This window comes from Lupinus angustifolius, chromosome LG12 (assembly GCF_001865875.1).
Source record: "Lupinus angustifolius cultivar Tanjil chromosome LG12, LupAngTanjil_v1.0, whole genome shotgun sequence".
Classification (NCBI taxonomy): Eukaryota; Viridiplantae; Streptophyta; class Magnoliopsida; order Fabales; family Fabaceae; genus Lupinus; species Lupinus angustifolius.
The window spans coordinates 12,708,910-12,730,732 of record NC_032020.1 but is presented as its reverse complement, the minus strand read 5'-3'; the positions used below and the strand labels follow the sequence as shown (position 1 = coordinate 12,730,732).

General features: G+C 29.4%; 4 protein-coding genes across 4 annotated transcripts; 2 read left to right on the top strand and 2 right to left on the bottom strand.

Moving 5' to 3' along the window:
• On the top strand, positions 3,438-4,324 carry LOC109362478 (photosystem II core complex proteins psbY, chloroplastic-like). Its single transcript, XM_019608291.1, has 2 exons — positions 3,438-4,120; positions 4,182-4,324. Exon 1 carries the CDS (start codon positions 3,517-3,519, stop codon positions 4,114-4,116), a length of 600 nt encoding a protein of 199 aa, XP_019463836.1. The 5' UTR covers positions 3,438-3,516; the 3' UTR covers positions 4,117-4,120; positions 4,182-4,324.
• LOC109362477 lies at positions 9,582-10,661 on the top strand. Its single transcript, XM_019608290.1, has 2 exons — positions 9,582-9,737; positions 9,769-10,661. The coding sequence occupies exon 2, from the start codon at positions 9,806-9,808 to the stop codon at positions 10,535-10,537; it is 732 nt and encodes a 243-aa protein (XP_019463835.1). The 5' UTR covers positions 9,582-9,737; positions 9,769-9,805; the 3' UTR covers positions 10,538-10,661.
• Positions 13,099-17,890, bottom strand: LOC109362474 (very-long-chain 3-oxoacyl-CoA reductase-like protein At1g24470). The gene is made up of 4 exons (XM_019608288.1): positions 17,502-17,890; positions 16,708-17,062; positions 14,843-14,912; positions 13,099-13,443 (listed from the first exon to the last, which is right to left on the bottom strand). Exons 1-4 carry the CDS (start codon positions 17,785-17,787, stop codon positions 13,180-13,182), a joined length of 975 nt encoding a protein of 324 aa, XP_019463833.1. The 5' UTR covers positions 17,788-17,890; the 3' UTR covers positions 13,099-13,179.
• LOC109362479 (RPM1-interacting protein 4-like) lies at positions 20,638-21,742 on the bottom strand. Its single transcript, XM_019608292.1, has 3 exons — positions 21,535-21,742; positions 21,145-21,336; positions 20,638-21,038 (listed from the first exon to the last, which is right to left on the bottom strand). Exons 1-3 carry the CDS (start codon positions 21,541-21,543, stop codon positions 21,009-21,011), a joined length of 231 nt encoding a protein of 76 aa, XP_019463837.1. The 5' UTR covers positions 21,544-21,742; the 3' UTR covers positions 20,638-21,008.

The following is a 21,823-nucleotide window of genomic DNA, read 5'->3' as shown; positions in this document are numbered from 1 at the left end:
AATCCATTAAATAAAATTTCAAATTCAATATAACACAATGATAAGAATAATAATGAAATGAATCAACTCAATATTCGTGGATGAATCAGTAATTTCATCATTCACATCTGATCTCACACTCTAAAAATATAGAGTATCATTATTGAGTCCTTGAAGTTGTTGATATTTTATAATAAAAAAAGAAGAGATAAAACCATTTAGTTGACATCTTATCAAAAATTCAAAATATTAAGCTTTCAAAATTCAAATAGAAAATTTCTCGTAAGAATATGCGAAACTTAAGTAAATAAAAGACCCATTGACGTATTTGTCCAATATAACAAAACAAAATCTTTTAAATAAAATTTCAAATTTAATATAACACAGTGATAAAAATAATAATGAAATGAATCAACTTAATATTTATTCACTTGACTTGTTATTTAAGTTAATAAACTTAGTTCATAAATCAAGCGAATTAAATTTGAGTTAAAAATTAAACTCATCAAATAACTAATCTTAAACTATATTTAGTTTAAATCATCGGGTACATGAGAACACTTCTCATATAAAATTATAAGAATAATTAATGTCATATAAATATATAGAAGTGAATAGGACCTAACCCTACTTGTTCACTAGTTTAGCTCGATCATGTTCGGACCAAAATATGGTCAAGTTTCATTTCGTTAAGAGTTGGGTTTAAGTTCAAAAATTAGACTATGTTAATATTTAGAGTCAATAAGGAACATACATAACCCAACTCATCCGATATCACTCACTTGTCATATTTGTATATGCATTTCAATTATGTATAGACTAATGACATTTTTTTAATGCAAAATATTATTGAATTTCTAACTTTTTTCATATATATAAATGATTAATAAAATATTTATATATAGAGTAAATTACACTGACACCCCTGAGTTTTAGTAAAATTACACAAATCACCTCTCAATTTTCTACACCTACGCAAACCTCCCATATTTTTAAACTTTCATTACATTGACCACCCTGCATAAGAAATAAATGTAATGTTTTAAACAAAAAATGTGATAAATGTAATTAAGTTAAACAAAATATGATATATTGTGTATATAAGTCTAAATAATATACAAATCAATGTATCTTTATTATTTTTTGTTACAAAATGCATCAACAATTCTAAAGAAATATTATTTAAATCATTCTTATAATATAGTGTAACGAACCAAAAATAATAAAGAAATATTGACTCATATATTATTTGGATTTGTCTCCACAATATATCATGTTTTGTTTAACTTAATTGCATTTATCACATTTTTTGTTTAAAAGATTATATTTATTTCTTATGCAGAGATGGTAAATGTAATGAAAGTTTAAAAACTATATGAGAGGTTTGTGTAGGTGTAGAAAAGTGATGGGTGGTTTGTGCAATTTCACTGAAACTCAGAAAATAAATAATATTCAGAAAATAAAAATATGGTCAGGTTCAGTTCAGAATAAATAATATTCAGAAAATTTTATCTAAAAGAATAAATATTATATTTAATCAAATCTAGGGTCAAGTTCAAAATAAAAATATGGTCAGGTTGACAATTGAGATTAAGTTAACCTCCTAATCTATGTTCGAGTTCAAAAATAACAAATTGACCAACATTTAGGGTAGTGCTCACCTGTACAAATATACATAAACGATTAAAATTAAAAGTTTGTTAATGATTGCATGTTAACTTAGAAAGAAGTCATTTGTAATTATATTTTACTATTGATAATTTAAAAAGGAAAATTATATATCATCCTACAAATTCTCTCACAACATTAGAAAAGAAACATATGTCGCAAAATAATATTTTATTTATAAATGACTGGTTGACAAGTAATATATATCATTTTATTGTAGAAAAAAGATTTGATTAGATAAAATCACCTATATTAATTGTTATCCTTTCTAACATTAATAGTAGTTCATGAACTTTAATAAATATTTTGACATTAAAATTGATCCAAGACGATCCTTAACGAGTTTGACTTTAAGAGAAATGAGTCATGGACATTCTGGAGATATGGATGTTTAGAGCACTAATTAAATTTCCACGGAAAATATTAATCTTCGGAGACAAACTCTGATCCAAAGTTTAGTGGCTTCTCGTGCATGTGGAACTTTAGCACGCACATAAATGGCAATGCAAACGTAGCGGCTTTATCTACCGGTAGAATATTTATACTACTTTCAACACAATACCTACTCCATTTGCAACCATTTCTTATATTTACAAGTTTTGAATTATGGGAATTTGAAGCGTGGAACACCCCCCACTTCGCCAATTCATTCTCTATGGATGATTGGGTATAGAAGTTTGCTAAATGTCCCCACGGGGAATTTCTTCTTTCTACAGGTTTGAAAGACCCACTGATTTTTTTTAGCGAGTGAGTTGGGCCTGTTAAGTGTGAATTATTTGAGCCTCCTAATTCTGAGAAGGGAAAGCATGTTGGTCCAACTTCAAATAGCACCATAGTGTTTAGGGCTTAAACAATCCATGCATCAAGTTCAGAGAAAATAAATAAATAAATCATATCCTCTTTTGGGGGAAATGACATAGCACACAAAACTTTGAGTAAATCATAACTTTTTTTCTTCTTGAAACTAGCATGGCCGATTAGATTGGTACTCAAAGATATGAAAATTAACTTTACTTAATTTCCAATTTTTATAAAAAGTCCTTATGTAACCTTTTATATGAAGAAATCATCCATCCAATTATAGAAAATTGATCCGATCCATCAATTTATCCTAAATCTTTGAATAAACTTGTAGTTATATATGTTTACATAGATACAATCAATAAAAAAAATGATTAATTGTTATAATAATTTTGAAATTCAACATTTTTTCAGGTTTAATTAGCTATACTTACAAATGTACCTACCAATGCAAATTTTGCTCAATTAGATGGAATTGAACGTATAACATGAAATGCTATTTTTAAATTTAAATATAATATTTAATATCCATACACCAATACATAATAACTCAAGAGTTTATTATATTATTGATACAATATTCATATTACATTCCATTTCAGAAATCATGTGAAGTGAAAAGAAACAAAGATAATTTTTTTTATAAATTTATACATTATCATTACATTATTTATCCTTTAAATTTTAAATTTATTAATTATTCAAAAAAGTAATAAAATACATAACAAATAATATACATTGCATTTGAGAAAGCAAGTGAAGTGATATTAATTATTCAAAAAAAGTAATAAAATACATAACAAATAATATACATTGCATTTGAGAAAGCAAGTGAAGTGATAAGAAAGGTAAGGTATATGAGGTCCATATCCCACCAATCATATTTTGTTGAGATAAGAAAAGAATCTTCACACCACAATCCTATTGGATCTCATTTCTCTTTCTTGGCTTTACTAAATATATTCCAAATGCCATTCACTCTTTACATTAACATTTCCACTTCATTCCTTCAATCATTTCACCCTCCAAACAATTATCAACACCAACTTCATTCACTACCCTCATCAAATGGCAGCAACTACCATAGCCTCATTTGCCATGATCAATGCAAAATTCCCCAACCCCACCAACACCAAACTCATCACTTCAAAACCCACCTCCCTCCTTTCCATCCAAAACCTCCCAAAGGGTCTATCCTCCACAAAACCAACCAATATTATTCAAAGCACTAAACTATCCATAGAAGCCACAGCAATAGCAGGAGCAATATTCTCAACACTTGGAGCCTGTGACCCTGCTTATGCTGTACAACAAATAGCTGAACTAGCAGAAGGTAGTGATAACCGTGGCATAGCACTGTTATTACCAATTATTCCAGCCATAGCATGGGTTTTGTTCAACATTCTTCAGCCAGCACTTAACCAAATCAACCGCATGCGCAACAAAGATGTTATCCTTGGTTTTGGTGTTGGAGGGTTGGCTTCATATTTGGGATTGGTGTCAGCACCTGATGCATTAGCTAGTGAGATTGGTATGATTGCTGAAGCTGCTGCTAATGACAATAGAGGAAAGCTTTTGCTTTTGGTGGTTTCACCTGCTATTCTTTGGGTTCTTTATAATATCTTGCAGCCTGCTTTGAACCAGATTAATAGGATGAGAAGCAAGTGAAGATTTATTTGTTGATAAATAAAATCAAATAATAGGGGTTTGATTCTTGTGGATGTGCATGTAGATGCAGTGGGTTTTATGATACATTTTAATTCACTTGTAACTTGTATAAGTTGTATATCTACTATATATGAATATGATGTTTTGTCAAGTTTTCTTTTTAGGCATTGACCTTCAATTTCTTTCATTAGTTCCTTGTATCCCATTCCCAACACTGATTTGTTGTTGCTGCTGTTTAGTTTAACTACTTTTCCATTGTGAAATGCAACAATACCAGTAATTAAATTCATTATATGCATCCTGGAGTTTGAATGGCTAATAATTAGAAGATTGGGAGCTACAAAATTTGAGTCATATTTACAATTTAATGCTGTACATATTTGGATCCTAGCCCTAGGATGTAGTTGCTGGTTTCTTTGTTAGTCATTTCCCTGAACTTAAAAAAAGAAAGTATTTACATATGGTGGATCTAATACACTTATATCTAGGGCTGAAATTGAGTCGAATTAGAGCTCAACACGACAAAGATTGGTTCGGCTCAAAACTCCACCCGAATTTAAGATGATTTATTTTTTTAGTTCGAGTTTGGTTCAATTAAAGTTCGTAAACTATTTGGTTCAGTTCGATTAGTTCATTTGGACAACCCAAATAATTATTTTATTTTTAAAAATACCACAAAAGTTTATATATATACACACAAATATAACCTTGTTAAATAATATAATAACAATTAATATAAAAAATAATATATAAATCATAATAAACATAAAAAATAATTTTATATATATATCCAGTCAGCTTTTGAATCTAACAGATTTATTTATTTAATGAACTCAAACTTAATTCATTTGGTTCATGAACCAAATTTATTAAGTTAAATAATAAATCGAGTTCTGAACTAATATCGAATTGATTTGTTTCATTGTCAGCACTACTTATATCTAAATTCAATTTATTAGTAAATAGATGGATTGATGGAATGTTTTTAGACACTAAAAGTGTCCAGATTCATTGAATTGACTGATTTGTCACACTTTTCATTGTATTGAGAAAAGAAGGTGTCTACATTCATCAACTTAAATTTAATAAATATGTAATAAAATTAATTAAACTATATGTAAATTTTGTCATGACTTATCAATTGTCATGACCTAATTTGGCCCGACTTGACCCCATTGGTTTGTGACCATGTGCATATGGGTAAATAGATCGAACAAAATAAACTTGGTCGGATTATGTTGATTCAGAAATTAGAGATTTTGGTTTAGAGAGCTTATTGGATCTAATGGTGTTGATTGGGGCATCAAAGATCAAACTATGTCAACTCAATGGTACAAATTGGGTTGGTTGAGATAGGTCATTAAGTCTAAGTGAAGAAAAAAGAGGGATAAAAACATTAGTGTTGTTCTAATGACTGAACATATTACGCGAGAATCAGAGGATGGTAGCAGATCCATATGTCGAAGACTATGTGGAGAAGCCAACAGAGGATGGGAAAGGCAATAAGAGTTGCAATAGTTCAAAGGTTTGATTTATTAGAACGACACGTGTTAGAAGTGATAAAAACGTATACAAAGGAGATTAATTCCTTATCTAAAAAGTGAAAAAATTCTTAATAATAGTACCAAAAAAAGTTGCTGCTATTATGTAAAAGCAATCTTTTTGGCACAGGAGTGTTCATTATTACCAATATGTTTTCAACCTCATTTTCCTACGTCTTTATCTTTCTTTCTCCCACAGAAGCCTTATTTGCAATAATCTATCTTATGCTAGGATCTTTCATAATCTATTTTTTTTCTTCATAGGATTCTCATTAACAAGTAGTGGAAGATTAGTGGAGAAGGTACATTTTTAATAATGAGTAAAAAAACTGTGTACTCTAAGATTCTTTAGGATTGAATTACCTTCTGTCGTAAAATAAGAAGTAAAAAAAAAAAACATGTACTATTTATTATATTGCTCTCTTCAATTTTTTTATATGCTCTTTCTAGAATTTGGTTTTATCTTTTTTGTAGGAGTTTTTTTTTCAGATGTTAATAATGATTGTTTATAATAAAAAGACCCTTATTATTTGAGTCGAAAGAAAATGAGTACATAAACTCATTAATTGGGTGAAAAAAAGAAAGAAACTAAGTCTCAATAATGAATGATAAATACATCTTAATGATCTAATTATTAATAAATTCAATGTTACTGATTATATTATTGAACTTTTTCAATTGATGTGAAACATTTACAATTAGAGAAGATGGCAATCGTGGGTCTTCACCTCTCCCTTCTCGGGAGTTTCTTTTGCCAGAAGTTAGTCTCTTTTAATTATTTTCAATTTTCAGATGTATAAAAAACATTCAATTTGTCCAAAAAGATGATAAAAATTGTAAAGGAAATTATAACAAATCAAACTCACAAAAAAAATGCTTCGAAATTGCATACAATGGAATGTGATTGATTAATCAATAAAAATGCATTAAATTAGTTGGTTAGTGATTGGTTGATTTGTTAGATAAATCACTAAAATCATGTTCCTTTATTTATTTTGACTTTTAAAAGGTATATGCTTGAGTAGTTTATTTTATTTAAATTGTCGTGTAAATTACACATGCTCATTTTAAGGATAGTTGAACACCATTATATTACAGTTGGTCATAGAGGGTTAGACATATGCTGTCTCACAATAGTGTACTATTTCATGTGCTACTGATTATGATTGGTCAAAAAAATAATTAATTATTAAAATTTTAATTTAAATATATTTTTTCAACCAATCATAAGTTGTGGCACATGGAATGACACTCTTTGTGAGACAGCAGATGTGCTCCCGTCATAAAGTAACTGAGTAACTATAATTATCCCTAAAAAGATTAAAAGTCGTTTTTAAATATATATTTTGTAAATATAAGTCTTTATTGTATCCACTAAATAAAGTGTCATTTGTTTCAATGAACTCTACAAGTTTCTCACAACCATGATAACTTACTTATAAGTTTTATATAACCCATAAATGTATAAGGTATGAAATAATACGAGTAATTTTTTCTAATGGGTTAACTATTATTGTTTTTAGAAAAACAATATAATAGTTGATGATACACGATCACTTATAATACAATATCCAAGTAACAATCAACAATGCGTTCATCTAGTAGTGTAAGATTTCACTGGATCCTTGTAATCAAAGGTTCAATTTCAGTGATCAAAACTTGTTGAGAGGAACAGTCATGAACCCCGGAAGAGATTAATATCTTACCCAAAAAAGTGAAGGGATATTACTAATAGTACAAAAAATACAATATGAGTAGTAGTGGATCAAAATTATGAATTTTGAGTCAAAATGCATCCATGGCTTTGATGTTTTATATGCATGAAAGACGAAATTAATGTATTGCATCTAGAGAATACATGTAACTTTGTAAAGAGTAAACTTTATTTTTGGTAAAACTATTATATTTTTTTTTTTTTGTAAAGAATTGATATTATTGGTAGTACAAAAAATACAATATGAGAAGCAGTGAATCAAAATAATGAATTTTGAGTGGAAATGCATCAATGGGGATGATGTTTTATATGCATGAAAGACTAAATTAAAGTATTCAAAAAAGTATTATAAATTGCATCTAGAGAAAATATGTAATCTTGTAAAGAGTAAACTTTATTTTTAGTAAAACTATTATAGCTTTTTGTAAAGAGAAGATATCATTTGTAGTATAAAAAATATAATATAAGTAAAAGCGAATCAAAATAATAAATTTTGAGTCAAAATGCATCCATAACTTTGTTGTTTTATATGTATGAAAGACGAAATCTAAGAAAATTGCATATAGAAAATACAAAAATTCTATAAATTGCATATAGAAAATACATGTAACTTGTAAAGAGTAAATTTTATTTTTAGTAAAACTATTATAGTTTTTTCGTACAAAATAGCAGTGATTGGTTGGTTTTGCCCCCAGGCGTAATTGGTTTGTTTTGTGTGCTTAGACTAATGCACGTTTGGTCAGTCACGTGAACAACTTTGTACTTTCCCTTGTTTTTGGCCCTACGGCTACCGTATTTCTCTTTAACTTTTCATTCATCAGAAGTTGTATTATTTTTTCTAGAGTAAATATTTATTTTATTCTTATATATTTTTTTTGTTTTCACTAACTTATTCCTTTAAAAAATAAAAGATATAAATAGTCTCCAAAATATTTAAATATGAGTCAAATTAGTTTATATCAATTGTTATAAAACATAATAAAAATTACTAATTTAATATACATTTGAAATTTTTGGGACTATTTTAAGTCTTTTATTTTTTAAAGAACTAAAATAATAAGGTAATGAAACATAGGATAAGTATTTATTTTTATCTTTATTTCTAACTTAACATGATACCTTATCAACTCCACAAACTTTGAAGTGATTCGGGAGAAATCTCCTCTTAATGTCTTATCCTAAAGGAGACCCAAAGTTATCCAAAACTAAGGGCTAAATACAAATGCGATTTTTCCTTAAAATAGCGTAAAGCCCGAAAGCACTTTAAAAAAAATAGTTTGCAGCTCTCTATTGTGGCTGAACCCTTTTTTATATGAAAAAGGATACATACATGATCACTTTTAAGAGTTTAGTTACATCATTCATTTTTTATATTAATCACAATCAATTTTAAAATAAAAGTAACACGGATGAATGATACATAATATAGCTTTTTACATTGATAATAATATAGATATTACAAACTTTTTATATACAAATGTAGCTAAACCCCTTTTAATTTATTGTTGATATATACCTTCCTTATAATTGATTTGAACGGGACACCTAAGTTAAGGTTCGTCATACTTTATCATTATATCTCGATTTCTTTAATTTGAAAAGATGAAGAATGGGGTCATCTATATCTTCCTTTATTTATTCACGACCATCCATGCTCATTTAACTTTGACTTGTTCCCTACTCCAACTTAACCCCCGACGATCATGGATTCGTCAAGCGTTCTCCTCACCTAATTTCTTGGCTTTGTATTGGACCCATCGAGCCATTATCGCTTTATTTAATTCCTTCTTTATCTGGTAATGCACTTTTGTGTAATTAACGTGAAACCATTCACATATACATAATTATGCAACGGGAATTATGAACAATCCAAACAACATTTTCTCTTCTTTTTATTTATTGGTTTAACGGATTTTGAAGCTAAAGTTAACAAAAAACAATGCCACCTCGATTCACTGCATGCGCATTACGCACCACGCGTACACCCCTCTATGCCATTTCATAATTATAAACGGCGTACTGTCATCCTTTTTTATTTCAACTTTTTTTTTGTTAATGTTATATCCCCTACTATTTTTTTATTCATAAGAAAGTGGTATATTATAAATCAATAAATAAAGTATTATATTATATTCCTTGAGACATATCTTAAGAATTTAATAAAAGAATATTTCATTTTCCATGTTGATATTTATTCTCTTGATGCAATTACCAATTTCCAGAAATTTAATGGCCCCTCATTTGTCCCACACACCTATATTTTCCTCAACCTCCTCTTCCATCAATCCCAATTTTATGCTACACCAAAACCAAAATGCACACATTACTTTCCAAACTTAGTCACATAGAGAAAAACCATCACCATCCCGGTTTCATTGATCTCACACTATACCATTTATCATCCTATAATATATAGCTTTACATATTTCATAACATGAAAATCACACTCACGAAACAATTTATTCTCAGGTGTTTTCTCATCTCTTTCTTTCTCTCCACCCCTTTAATCTTTCTCCACCTTTTCTCTCCTCAACCTATTACAAACACAACCACCAAAGACCTTCGAATTCGACCAGGTTACACATCATATGAAAATTACATACAACGCCAACTTAACAAGACGCTCAACCCTAAACTCCGAAAAATATGGACAACCCGTGACTGGAATCGTAAGATCCCAGTTTTCGCACGATTCTTCGAGGAGCTTAAGGAAAAAAATCTTCTTCATAACACATCCAAAGCGCTTTGCATTGGTGCACGTGTAGGGCAAGAGGTTGAAGCGCTTCGAAGAATTGGTGTAAATGATTCGGTTGGAATTGACCTTGTTCCTTATCCGCCGCTTGTTGTTAAGGGTGATTTCCATAACCAACCTTTCGCAAACGACACGTTTGATTTTGAATTTTCCAATGTTTTTGATCATGCGCTTTATCCAAATAAGTTCGTGGGTGAGATCGAACGCACGTTGAAGCCGAAAGGAGTTTGTGTTTTGCATGTGGCGTTGTCGAGGCGTGCGGATAAGTATTCAGCTAACGATCTCTTCAGTGTTGAACCACTCGTGGAGATGTTTAAGAATTCGGATTTGGTTCATGTTCGTAGCGTCGATGGTTTTGGATTGGACACAGAGGTCGTATTTCGCAAGAAACTAAAACAACCTCGAACTTTGTAATTGATTTTTTTCCTTCTTATCTATCATTCTATTGTCTCTTTCTTTTTAATTATTCTGTTTTTCTCATTTTGAATTTTTTCCTTAAATTGAATGGTTGAGTAATGAATGTGTAGTTTCAGGATGATTTTTTGTTTGGTTAAAGTAGTTTCAGGAAATTGTATAATGCATTTGCTTAAGTGACCACGGGATAGAACTTTACTTAAAGGATTCATTAGCCGGGATCGGAGAAAACATGTGTAACACATCATATAACTTTTTTAAAATTTTTTTTAACTTTTTTATACACTGATTTGATAAAATTTTATGAAAAAAAGATTGAATTCCGTTTTTTACCTCTCCCGTTTATTCACGCTAACCCTTTAAATTGCACCACTACGAGTTTAAGGAAGGAAGAAAGATGCATGATATATCATCTATATATTGTTTTGAAAAATTGACATAATTCAATTGGATTGAACTATGTGCGCCTTCGTTGTTTTCTCTAGTTGAGCTTAGTGGTATTGTGCATTTCCAAACTATTGCATAGGTTGCAGCAGCAACTTAGAGGAAGGAAATTTACAATGCGTTTACTTTCACTGCTGGGCTCAGATTTTGATTTTAACAAGTGGTACGTAAAAAAAAGATCAATGATCCATATTTTTTTTATTTTTAAATTAATAAATTTAAAGTTTACAAAAATAGTTCTCCCCTCACAAAGGGTCTATTACTGGAGCCGATCATATTTTCTTTCACTAGTGTTGAAGAAGTAAGTTTAGGATGAAAAGAATAAGGTAATCTGTATAGGTAAAAATTGATATAAATGACACAACAAACTAGATAATAGCTAATAAGATATTAATAAAAAATGAATAAATTCAAATAAAATTAAACTAATTAAATTTTAAATGAGATAATGGTATATGTTAAAACTTTACATTGAAAACACTTAAAAACTTTAAATAAAATGAAAACACTTAAAAAAACACACACACATTAGTGTTAGGAAGTTCAAGACGGATCCAAAAATAAAATCGAAATCAAAATAAAATGAAATTGCAAAAACAAGTGTGATTAGATTGATTTTTCAAAAACCGATTGATGCAGTTCAGTTTTTGGATCCAACTTTATGAACGAAACCATTATGAAACAAAACATATTAATTTGCTTTTTTTGGAATATGCACAAACAAAGTTGTGTCTTTAAGTAATTAACACTTGAGTAATCTTATGAAACAACCAAGAATGCAAATTTAACCACCAATTAGTCATATGGTAGATTCAATAATATTCATTTGATATAAGTAAAAAAATGTGTTTGCTAAGTAATATAATCCCACATATGGATAAAAAAAATTTGGTTTCCTACATGTATTCTCACACTGGAGGCAATCCTGTCCGAGCCTGGAATATCCATAGGTACGTGGGGCTAACTCTGTCAGCGGACATTTTTTCCATCCACAAAACTCGAATCTGAGACCTTGCTTAAGGGGAATCAAACATGTACCACTTGAACCAACGCTTGTTGATCACATGGATAAAATGGTTACATTTTAGAGATGATTTTTTCTTTTGACAAATATAATTAAGTTGTTAGATTAGTTTTGTTCTGATATACAACATAATCACAACGAATGAATAAATCATTGTCATCTGTTAATATAACTAATTCCTTCTTTTTTAATTAGAATATCTTGTTATGAATATAATGTTTTTACTCATTATTGTGACTCAGAATATGTTGTGATCTTTATTATAATAATTTTTTTAATTTCGACGGACTTGTGGCATATTTCCTGTTTATATGTGTAGATAGTATTGTGATAAAGTTGTGACAATATTTATTTGAATGCTTAACTTGTTAGTTTAAAGTGTATTTATTATACTTAATATTTTTGTCATGTTTATGAGTTTTGAAGTGTATACATAGAGTTCCAATCTTTTATAAAAAGTCAGTTCAAACCGATCCAAATCGCAGATAATATTTGGATCGAATTGGATCAGATGTCCTAATATAAATAAATCAGACAGGATTGCAAGTTAATTATGTATTGATCCGATACTATTTTTTACTAAAAGCCTATCCAAACCGACCTTTATGCTATGGGTTAAAACTTTACATTAACCTTTTGAATCATATATAAAAATAAATTGTTACAAATTTATATAAAATTGATAGTACCCATAGCATGACTCCCTCTTATAGATCTAACCCTAACATTTGGCCTTATATAATAATTTGTATTTATGTATATCAAAGATGTCATTCCAGTATCAACTATCAATCAAGTTCCTATAATGCAATTACATTTGTTAGGGATTAGCTCATAATTAATAATGATCCTACTCGTCTCAAGAAAGATTGCCTCAAGTTAGGCAAGACACATAAAGTTTAAAACTATAAAAATATCCTCCAACAAGAACTGAAAACTAATCTATCTTTTTCCAATTGAAGAGGCACATTATTAGCCAAGTGGAAGATGTGATATGTTGTTTTGTTATAAGCTTATCGAATCAAGTGAACATTTATTCGTTAACTTAACTTTGCTAGAAATGTCAGGTTTTTATAGGTGTCCGGTCGGAGTCCAAATTGTGTTGCTAAATTCTCGTATAGATCTTTTTAGAGAGTGGACAATTACACATAATTAAACTTTGTCTAAAAAACAATTAAATGATGTTGCCATGAATTGCCTCTCCATCATTTCTTCGGCGAATGCCGATGGACAAGCGCCAAGCATCAAGTAGTGGATCTGGGACTAAGCGTGCGAAGCACCACTGAATAGAGTGAGCCCAATAAGGTGTGCACCTTTGTTCATACCCAATTTCACCTATTGCAGCTCTTGCATATCCCTCAGGTGTTGGTATGAAAAATGAGTCTCTCTTAATAGATGCTACCTTTGATACCATATTCGTTGCCACATAAAGGGGAACCTTCATTTATTATTAGATTAGTATTAGTCATACTAATCTAATCAACATCTACAAGCTCATGCATTTGATTTGGTAATTACAATTGATACATGCTATTACGTGTTTGGATTTAGTCTCTAGTTTTCAATTTAAATAAATAATGATACATAATCAGAATTCAGAAACACTAGTCTTTACCAGTATATTTTCGTTGCTATTTCCAAATACACTAATTTAGCAGTCTTAAAGCAGTTAAAGTTAGGGATGGCAAAAAAACCCGTACCCGTGGGTACCCGCGGGTAAAACCTGTACGGGCATGGGTACGGGTCACAAACGGGTACCCACGGCTATTATAAACGGGTTTTTAAAAATACCTGTAGTACATACGGACGGGTACGGGTATTATGGTACCCGTACCCGCGAGTACCCGTTATTTAGATAATTAATATATTATATTTAATTAAAATAAAAAATATATTATTCTAACATTTATTACACTATGTATATTTTTTCCTTTTACTTTGTTTACATATTTTAATGAGTTTGGTGATGAAACACCCTACAAATATTATTACATGTATAGAAAGTATAGAAACACACATGTTTTACAAAGAAAATATATATTATTTTTTTTAAAAATGAGAACAAAAAATCACACAAATGGAAACCACCAATAAATTTAGCATTTTAGCAAAATATTTAATCAAAAGGTACAAAAATAATTAAGTTTCATGTTATTTGAAACACAATAGAAGTAAAAAATTTAAAAATTATTTATAATAGAGGAAACACGCGAGTACCCGTTCTACCTGCGGGTACCCAGAACTACCCGCAAATACCCGCTCACGGTACCCGTACGGGTACGGGCGGGTATGGGTATTACTTTTCTATTTTAAAATGAGTAGCGGGTAGCTACTACCCGTGCCCGCCCGTGCCCGTTGCCATCCCTAGTTAAAGTATATATTATCAATATATCTTAGTAATATAATTGAATTAAAATAGTACATTATATAAGGAATAAAAATTCAAATTAAAGAAACGTAAGGACTAACAAATTAATTCTATCTATATATATACTTATTATTATAAATAAATTAATAGTTAGATGATATAATTTTATCTTGCCCTGTTTTACCCTTTCCATAAATTTGTGTTCCTCACTTGTATCACATTTATATTATCTAAATGCATGTTATCACTAATAATAAATTTAAGTCTTATATTTTAATAAATTTAGTCTAGTTTTATATAATTTTTATTTATGACAGTATTAATCGATAATATAAAATTCATTAAACTAAAAAGGTATTGACTGTTGTACCTTCCTTACCGTAGTTAAATGTGAAGAAAATAAGAAATCTTTGTAAATTTTGAGTTATATAATAAATTTAAATATGATGTGTAAAAATATTGTACGTACCTGACATTGGACGTGGATCCCATACTGTCTATATTCCACGTAGAGAGATCTTGATAATTGATCCACGTAACTGCACGATTCAATTCCAGTTAAGACGTGAAGTAATGAGTCCAGAGTTTGTACTTGCAAGCATAAAGAAAATGTCATTCTTAAGTTTGATGGTTGACACCCCTGCCTAACTTGTGCTTCTCTTTAATGCCTTCAACTAACTATTCTCCTCTCTTTACCTATCATATGTCCTAAAACCACTTATATTTTACTAAAGTAATATAAAAAATTATTTTATGTTTTTATAATTTTTAATTATAATTTCATATTGAATTAATACACAATCAATCACAAAAAAAAATGATAGGTCATTTCTATGGAGCCACATCTTCTATTCAAAACTTTACATCACTCCATGTCCCTCGTGTTTTATATTGGTTAGAAAATATAAATTTTAATATATGTTAAATTTATGTTTTATTTTTTGACCAATAAGAAACAACATGGAGTGAAACAAAGTTTGGGACATAACATATGCTTCCCTAATAAGGAGTCACGCCTTCTCTCTCAAACTTTGTATCACTTCATCACCCCATGTTTCTCGGGTCCACATCTGCTGTCTCACTTTTTCGTGCACTCCATGTGTCAAAGAATATAATTAGTCAAAAAAATATTTAATAATTATTATTTTAATTTAAATAATTTTTTTAACCAATTAGAAGTGATGATATATGGATTGATACAAAAGTGAGATAACATATGTGCTCTCATATTTCTCATTGGTCAAAACATATAAAGTTAATATATATTAAATTCATGTTTTATTTTTCTGACCAATAAGAAATAATGGTACATAGAGTGTTACAAATTTTAGGACAGAATATATGCTCCCCTAACAAGGAGCCATATCTTCTATCTGAAACTTTGTACAACTCCATGTACCTCATTGTTGAGAAAATATAAAGTTAATATATATTAAATTTATTTTTTTAATTTTTTGACCAATAAGAAACAGTGGTACATGGAGTGGTAGAAAATTTGGGACATAACATGTGCTCTCATAACAAGGAGCCACATCTTTTGTCCCAAACTTTGTACCATTTCATGCACCTCATATTTTTCATTGGTCAAAAAATATATATTAAATTCATGTTTTATTTTTCTGACGAATAAGAAACAATGGGGTACATGGAATGATACAAACTTTGAGAAAAAACATGTGCTCCCCTAACAAAGAGTGACACATTTTGTCTCAAACTTTGTACTACTCTATATACCTCATATTTCTTATTGGTCAAAAAATAAAACATAAATTTAATATATATTAAATTTATATTTTCTGACCAATGAGAAACATGATATGCATGAAATGATATAAAGTTTGTTACAAAATATGTGACTCCTTATCATGAAGTACATGTTTTATCACAAACTTTATACCACTCTTGATATGTCTATTGTTTCTTATTGGAAAGAAGAACTAGAAGTATGATCATTTTTATATCACACATATGCCAAGCATTTGTAAGATAAAAAGGAAAATAGATAAGAGTAAACTCATAAAAATAAAAGTAATTAAAATTAAAACCACAACAATAATAATCACTTTTCTCAATGATTAATGTTTCTAACAACACTGCTAACTCAAACGATTTTGTTGAAAGAAATTTTGTACAAAAAAGAATGGAGAAGGAGAAGAGTTTTCCGGAATTATTGTTTGGTCGAGGAGCAATAATATCAGGTGCATCACCATTATTCATTTTATATCATAAAATCATAAAAATGTGTTTAATGATCTAATATGGTTGTATCCGAAATTAGTGATTTTAGATCATCCAATAATTGATGTTTTCTTGAAGAATTAAGAAATTGCTTACGCCTTTGTAGCAGCATAGATGGTATAGAGAGGATGAGAAGGAACAACCACCGCAGCACCAGAGCCAATGTTAATGATTGCACCTCTTTTCCTTTGTATCATCCTTGGTAGAACAGCTTTTGTTACACTAGTGGTACCTTCAATATTCACTTTCACTATGTCCATCCACACTTTTTCATCTACCTCATGAAAAAACATGGCCCTAGGGTACGTGATCCCTACGTTGTTGACCACAATGCCAAGGTCTATGTCTTGGATCACCTCCACTATTCGCCGGAGACCCGCCGAGATGTCGCCTGAAAAGTCTATTTGGATGAACTTGATCTTGGTATGAGGGTGTTTCTCTTTAATTTCACCTACAAAATAAATATTTAGGAAAAATTCTATTGAGTTGGTATAGAGACATAAAAAAACCTTTTTTGGTACAGAAAATCTGGGTTAAACCCAAAAAAAAGGTCATTCAAGATGAACCCTTAACTTCTACTACTATTTTCATTTATTTATTACTTTCCCATGGTAAAATTTTGAAAAATCAAAAGCAGGAACATACTTTTAAGTTTTAGTGTCTTGTTTAACCAATCACCAACCAAGAATTTATTGCACTATCAATTGTTAATCAATCACACATATTATAGCATGCAATTTCCTAATATTTTTATTTATCATTTTGACTTTATTTTGAGATAATTTTCTTTGCACTTTTTATTATCTTTTTGTATCATATTTAAAAAACAGAGTATGAAATTGGCGGTGAGATTTCGACGTTAAAATGCTATTAATTACTCCTTAATTCACCTGAAACGGTTTCAAGCTTCTGGGAGCTTCTGCTTATAAGAACAAGGTTGAGGCCTCTCTGTGCTAGCTGGTATGCGAAGGCTTTTCCGATGCCGTCGGTGGCTCCGGTGACCAGAGCCCATGAACCATAACTTGTGATGAGGTCTTTCTCGGATCTGAAGAAAGTGTTAAAGATCCATTTCGTAATGGAGATGAAGTGTTTGAGTGCTATGATCAAACCGATGCATGAGACGAAGAGAAGAAGATAGTGATTACCATTACCACTGTTGCATGATGGATATTGCATCTCTCTGTTTTTTAGTGTTATGTTTTCTAACTTTTTGTGTGCTCTTCTTATTCTGGTTTAGCAGCAACTAAAGGGGTTGGATGGGGTTTATTTCATCACAGGTGCTTATGTTGTACCAAAAGTAAAGGAGGTTAAGAATTTAATTAAAGAAATTAAAGTTCTATTATATATAATATAATTTGAGATAATAGTTGAATAATGTATTGTTCGTGTTCACAATTTGTGTCATATCATATATCATTAATTGTAATTAGTCAAAAAAATATTTAATAATTAATCTTTTAACTTAATACATTTTTTTTCTTTCAATCATAGCTAATATTACATAAAGTAAAATAAATTGTGAGATAGCATGTGGTCCCATACAAAAATATGTATTTTTCACACTAAAATTAAAGAGTTTAAAATCTGCCACTGACAGTGTAAATTTTTTTACATTGTCAGCACATCATCCACCATTAATTCGTATTATTTTTATTTGAGAGTCAATGATAATTAATAAATCAACGGTGAATGATTGACTGACAGTGTAAAAAATATTTACACTCTCAGTATATACATATTAAATCCAAAATTAAATGTTTAAACGTGTGTACCAAGCTATGATATTTAAATATTAAAAAATTATAATAAATATATTTGAAAGTGATACTTTATTTATTAATGATTGACTTACAAGTGATATATGTTAATTTATTTTGGGGAGAATTTGATAAAATAATATATCATTACTCTTAAATGTTAAATAATAATATATCGTCCTATTAAATGTTAAATAATAATATATCGTCCTATAAATTATACATAAGTACAAGTTTCTAACATATTTGACATTTATTATGGCTTTAGGAAAATTTTGTAGGAAGAGAGATTTTACTTCTTAAATGTTATATATTTAAATAAGTTTAGTTTACTCTTATTTAAACAACTCAAAAATGGAATGCAACTTTGAAATTTAAATATTTTATATTAACGATCCATATCTTAATTTTTTACAATGTTATAAATATTGTATCATAGCAACTTACTGGTTAAATCAATCTTCACAGTGATACAATATAAAAATTACACCATACATTTTATTAAATGAGTTAAAGATCGAAAATATCGATTTTAAACTATAATTCGAACTTTAAGTAAATTAGTAATCAATCGTTGAACAATTTTAATAATTAAATTATATATTGTAAATATATTTAAAAAAATTATTATATTTATCATAAAATATATAAGTTAACCCTTATACAATTTAATTAGTATATATAATATATAAGACTGATATAATAGCCTGCAAGATATTAATTATACTTTTTTTACAAGGGATGATTGGTTAGATACTATAGAGAGAAAAATGTATACTCTAATATTATATAAGTTTTATATATTGTCATTATATCATCCATCATTCATGTTTAATTATTATGATTATTTAAAAAAAAAAATACAAATGAATGGTGAATAGTGATAAATTCTAGAGTATAATATTTATACACTATCAATATAAATATTTATATATAATCAATATATTTATCATAAATTTCTATTATATTTTTTAAAGAGTATATAATAATTATATATGAATGGTGATGATACAGTAACAATGAGAATTTTACCGTTTAAGGTTATTCATTTTTCTTGTAAATTCTATTGAAATCTTGCCACATATTTCAGTTGGCCAACTGAGCTACACATGAGCTCTATTTTTCTGTCCCCCAATGCCTAACTTGAAAGATTTTGTTGTTAATGCCAACTGTTAACTAACTACCAAACCCACATCTCATCAACTACCATTATTCTTGTGACAGTCATGTACCCCAGTTTTAATTATTTGGGGTACAATACCCCTTTATATTGTAAAATAATATTTATATATTATTAATGTAATTTTTTAAATAATTAATATATAAACCATTATTTATTTGTATTACTTTAAAATTTGTTTAAGAATCAAAAATTGTTAACGTATAAATGATATACTAACACCAACAAAAAAAACTTTTATAATATTAATGTATAAATATTAAATCCAACTATTTAACCTAAGGAAAGGACAAACTATATTTTATTCATGATGTATCTAGTGAAAATATGTTGGATGGATGTGATCATTAAAAAAAGCCATCTATGACCAAATTGTTATTTGAGTCACTATTTCTGTTCTAACTTTGATGAGCTTCCAGCACTTAATTTACCCAAAGCTTTTTTCACCAAAAGGAATTATTCTTGTCCTGTGTGCATAAAAAATGTCCTGCAAATTTGCAATGGACTACTGAAAATCAATTCATTTTGAAAGTTGAAACATGGACATCATTTTAATGAGTCTTACTTATACTAATAAGAAATCATTATACATGACGGAAATCAAATCTTTGATATCGTGGTAGTTTTCTACCGATTATGTCGAGTCTATTTTATAAAATTTGTTCTTTATGCTTGAAACATTTTTTGTCAGCTACTCTCCATATCCCAAAGTACCAGTGACCAATGCTACTCTATGTCAATGGCCTGTCAAATAACTAATTCTAATTCGAGACAAATTCGGAAAGTTAATTTAAGATTTTCTCAACATCTACTTTAATATTTTTATTTAAAGTCCGGGATAGGAAAATTTGTTAGATGGTTCAGAACAATACAGTTGGAACAATTGGTCTAGAAAAATCGCCGAAGACAATATATAATATAGTTTACTATATTACATATATGAAATATATGTAAAAAATAATATATGAAATATGTACTCAATAGGTAAACCATCATAATCTTCAGTTTCAACCAAACATGCTGAGCAACATGTTGACGTAAGGAATTTCATTTTGTCTTCATTAAACAACAATTCAGTCATAATCGTCATATTTAAATAAAAGATGCCTCTATAAATATGGTTTTTGGTCTTATTAGATGATATGTGAATTCCTTGTTGAGTACAGCCAAATCACGAAATGAAAAAAAAAACAAAAATAAATAAGCATTACATAAAGGTTGTCATTGATTCACATATTTTACATTCATTACTCTTGTTGTTTGGAGTGCACAAGTTGCTTGATATATTAGGTGGGCATGATGGGAAAGGAAAAACAATGATGATTCAAGCAATCAAGAAGGCTGCAACTATTTTCTGTTCTTCTCTCAATTCCGTGTGGTAAGTGACAAATGTGAGGGCCACAAAACTAAGAGAATCATGGTTTACGTTCAATGCAGCACAAACAAAACCTTATCCTTGTTTAAGAAGGTTTAAAGCAAAACCATTTTTTCTGCATCCAAATTATATACATGTATACCATTAGTAATAATAATCATGGTATTATGACATGATCCTTGATTTTGTTTGAATTTAATGGTTGACATTAGCTTATGTACCTTGGAGGAGGATTTATCTTCATCCTTGCGTGTATCATATTTTCGCTGAGACGTAATTCGCCCGGATCCTCCTGCAGCAGTTTTCTTCTCATCTCTGGCTTTGTTGAATATAACAGTGAATCCTTCAGCTGAGGCAGGATCATTAACATCCCATTCCCCGAACTTGGGTAGAGGCTTTCCTTGGTTTTCATACTGCATGTATATGCAGCAAAACATTTTTTGTTTGTTCATAAAAATGCACAAATGAAACTCTTTTTGCATATTATTAACGACAAAAACAAAAACCTTGTACATAGATAGGGAAAAACAATGAAACAAAAAAGGAACAACATAAAATTGTTTTCATTATAGAAAGTATTGTTGCATGAATGGGAGGGGAGATTAACTTACCGAAGCCATAAGATTGAAGCTTTGTGATGTTTAGTGGTTACCCAAATTTCAGGGGAGAAGGAATAATAGACAACAAAGAGAAGGAAGAAAAAATATATAAGAAGAGAAGAGATTGAAATGAATGGATGAAAAATAAAAGGTTGGAATGAAGCATCTTATAAAGGAGGTAGTAGAATAGGAAATGGAGCATAACACAAGCTTACCTGTCACGGTTTTACCATCCTGCGTGGCTACACGGGTTGGTTTGGTTTTTCTGTCTGTTTCAGTTTATTTTTAGGGGAATATTCCT

Bases quoted from the DNA above. Each gene is read 5' to 3' on its own strand.
- LOC109362478 (XM_019608291.1), top strand. From the start codon at position 3,517: ATGGCAGCAACTACCATAGCCTCATTTGCCATGATCAATGCAAAATTC.
- LOC109362477 (XM_019608290.1), top strand. From the start codon at position 9,806: ATGAAAATCACACTCACGAAACAATTTATTCTCAGGTGTTTTCTCATC.
- LOC109362474 (XM_019608288.1), bottom strand. From the start codon at position 17,787: ATGCAATATCCATCATGCAACAGTGGTAATGGTAATCACTATCTTCTT. The intron at 17,063-17,501 runs GTGAATTAAGGA...TTTATTTTGTAG, and splicing joins GAAGCTTGAAACCGTTTCAG to GTGAAATTAAAGAGAAACAC. The intron at 13,444-14,842 runs GTACGTACAATA...TAATAAATGAAG, and splicing joins GGATCCACGTCCAATGTCAG to GTTCCCCTTTATGTGGCAAC.
- LOC109362479 (XM_019608292.1), bottom strand. The intron at 21,039-21,144 runs GTACATAAGCTA...ATTTGGATGCAG, and splicing joins AAGATAAATCCTCCTCCAAG to AAAAAATGGTTTTGCTTTAA.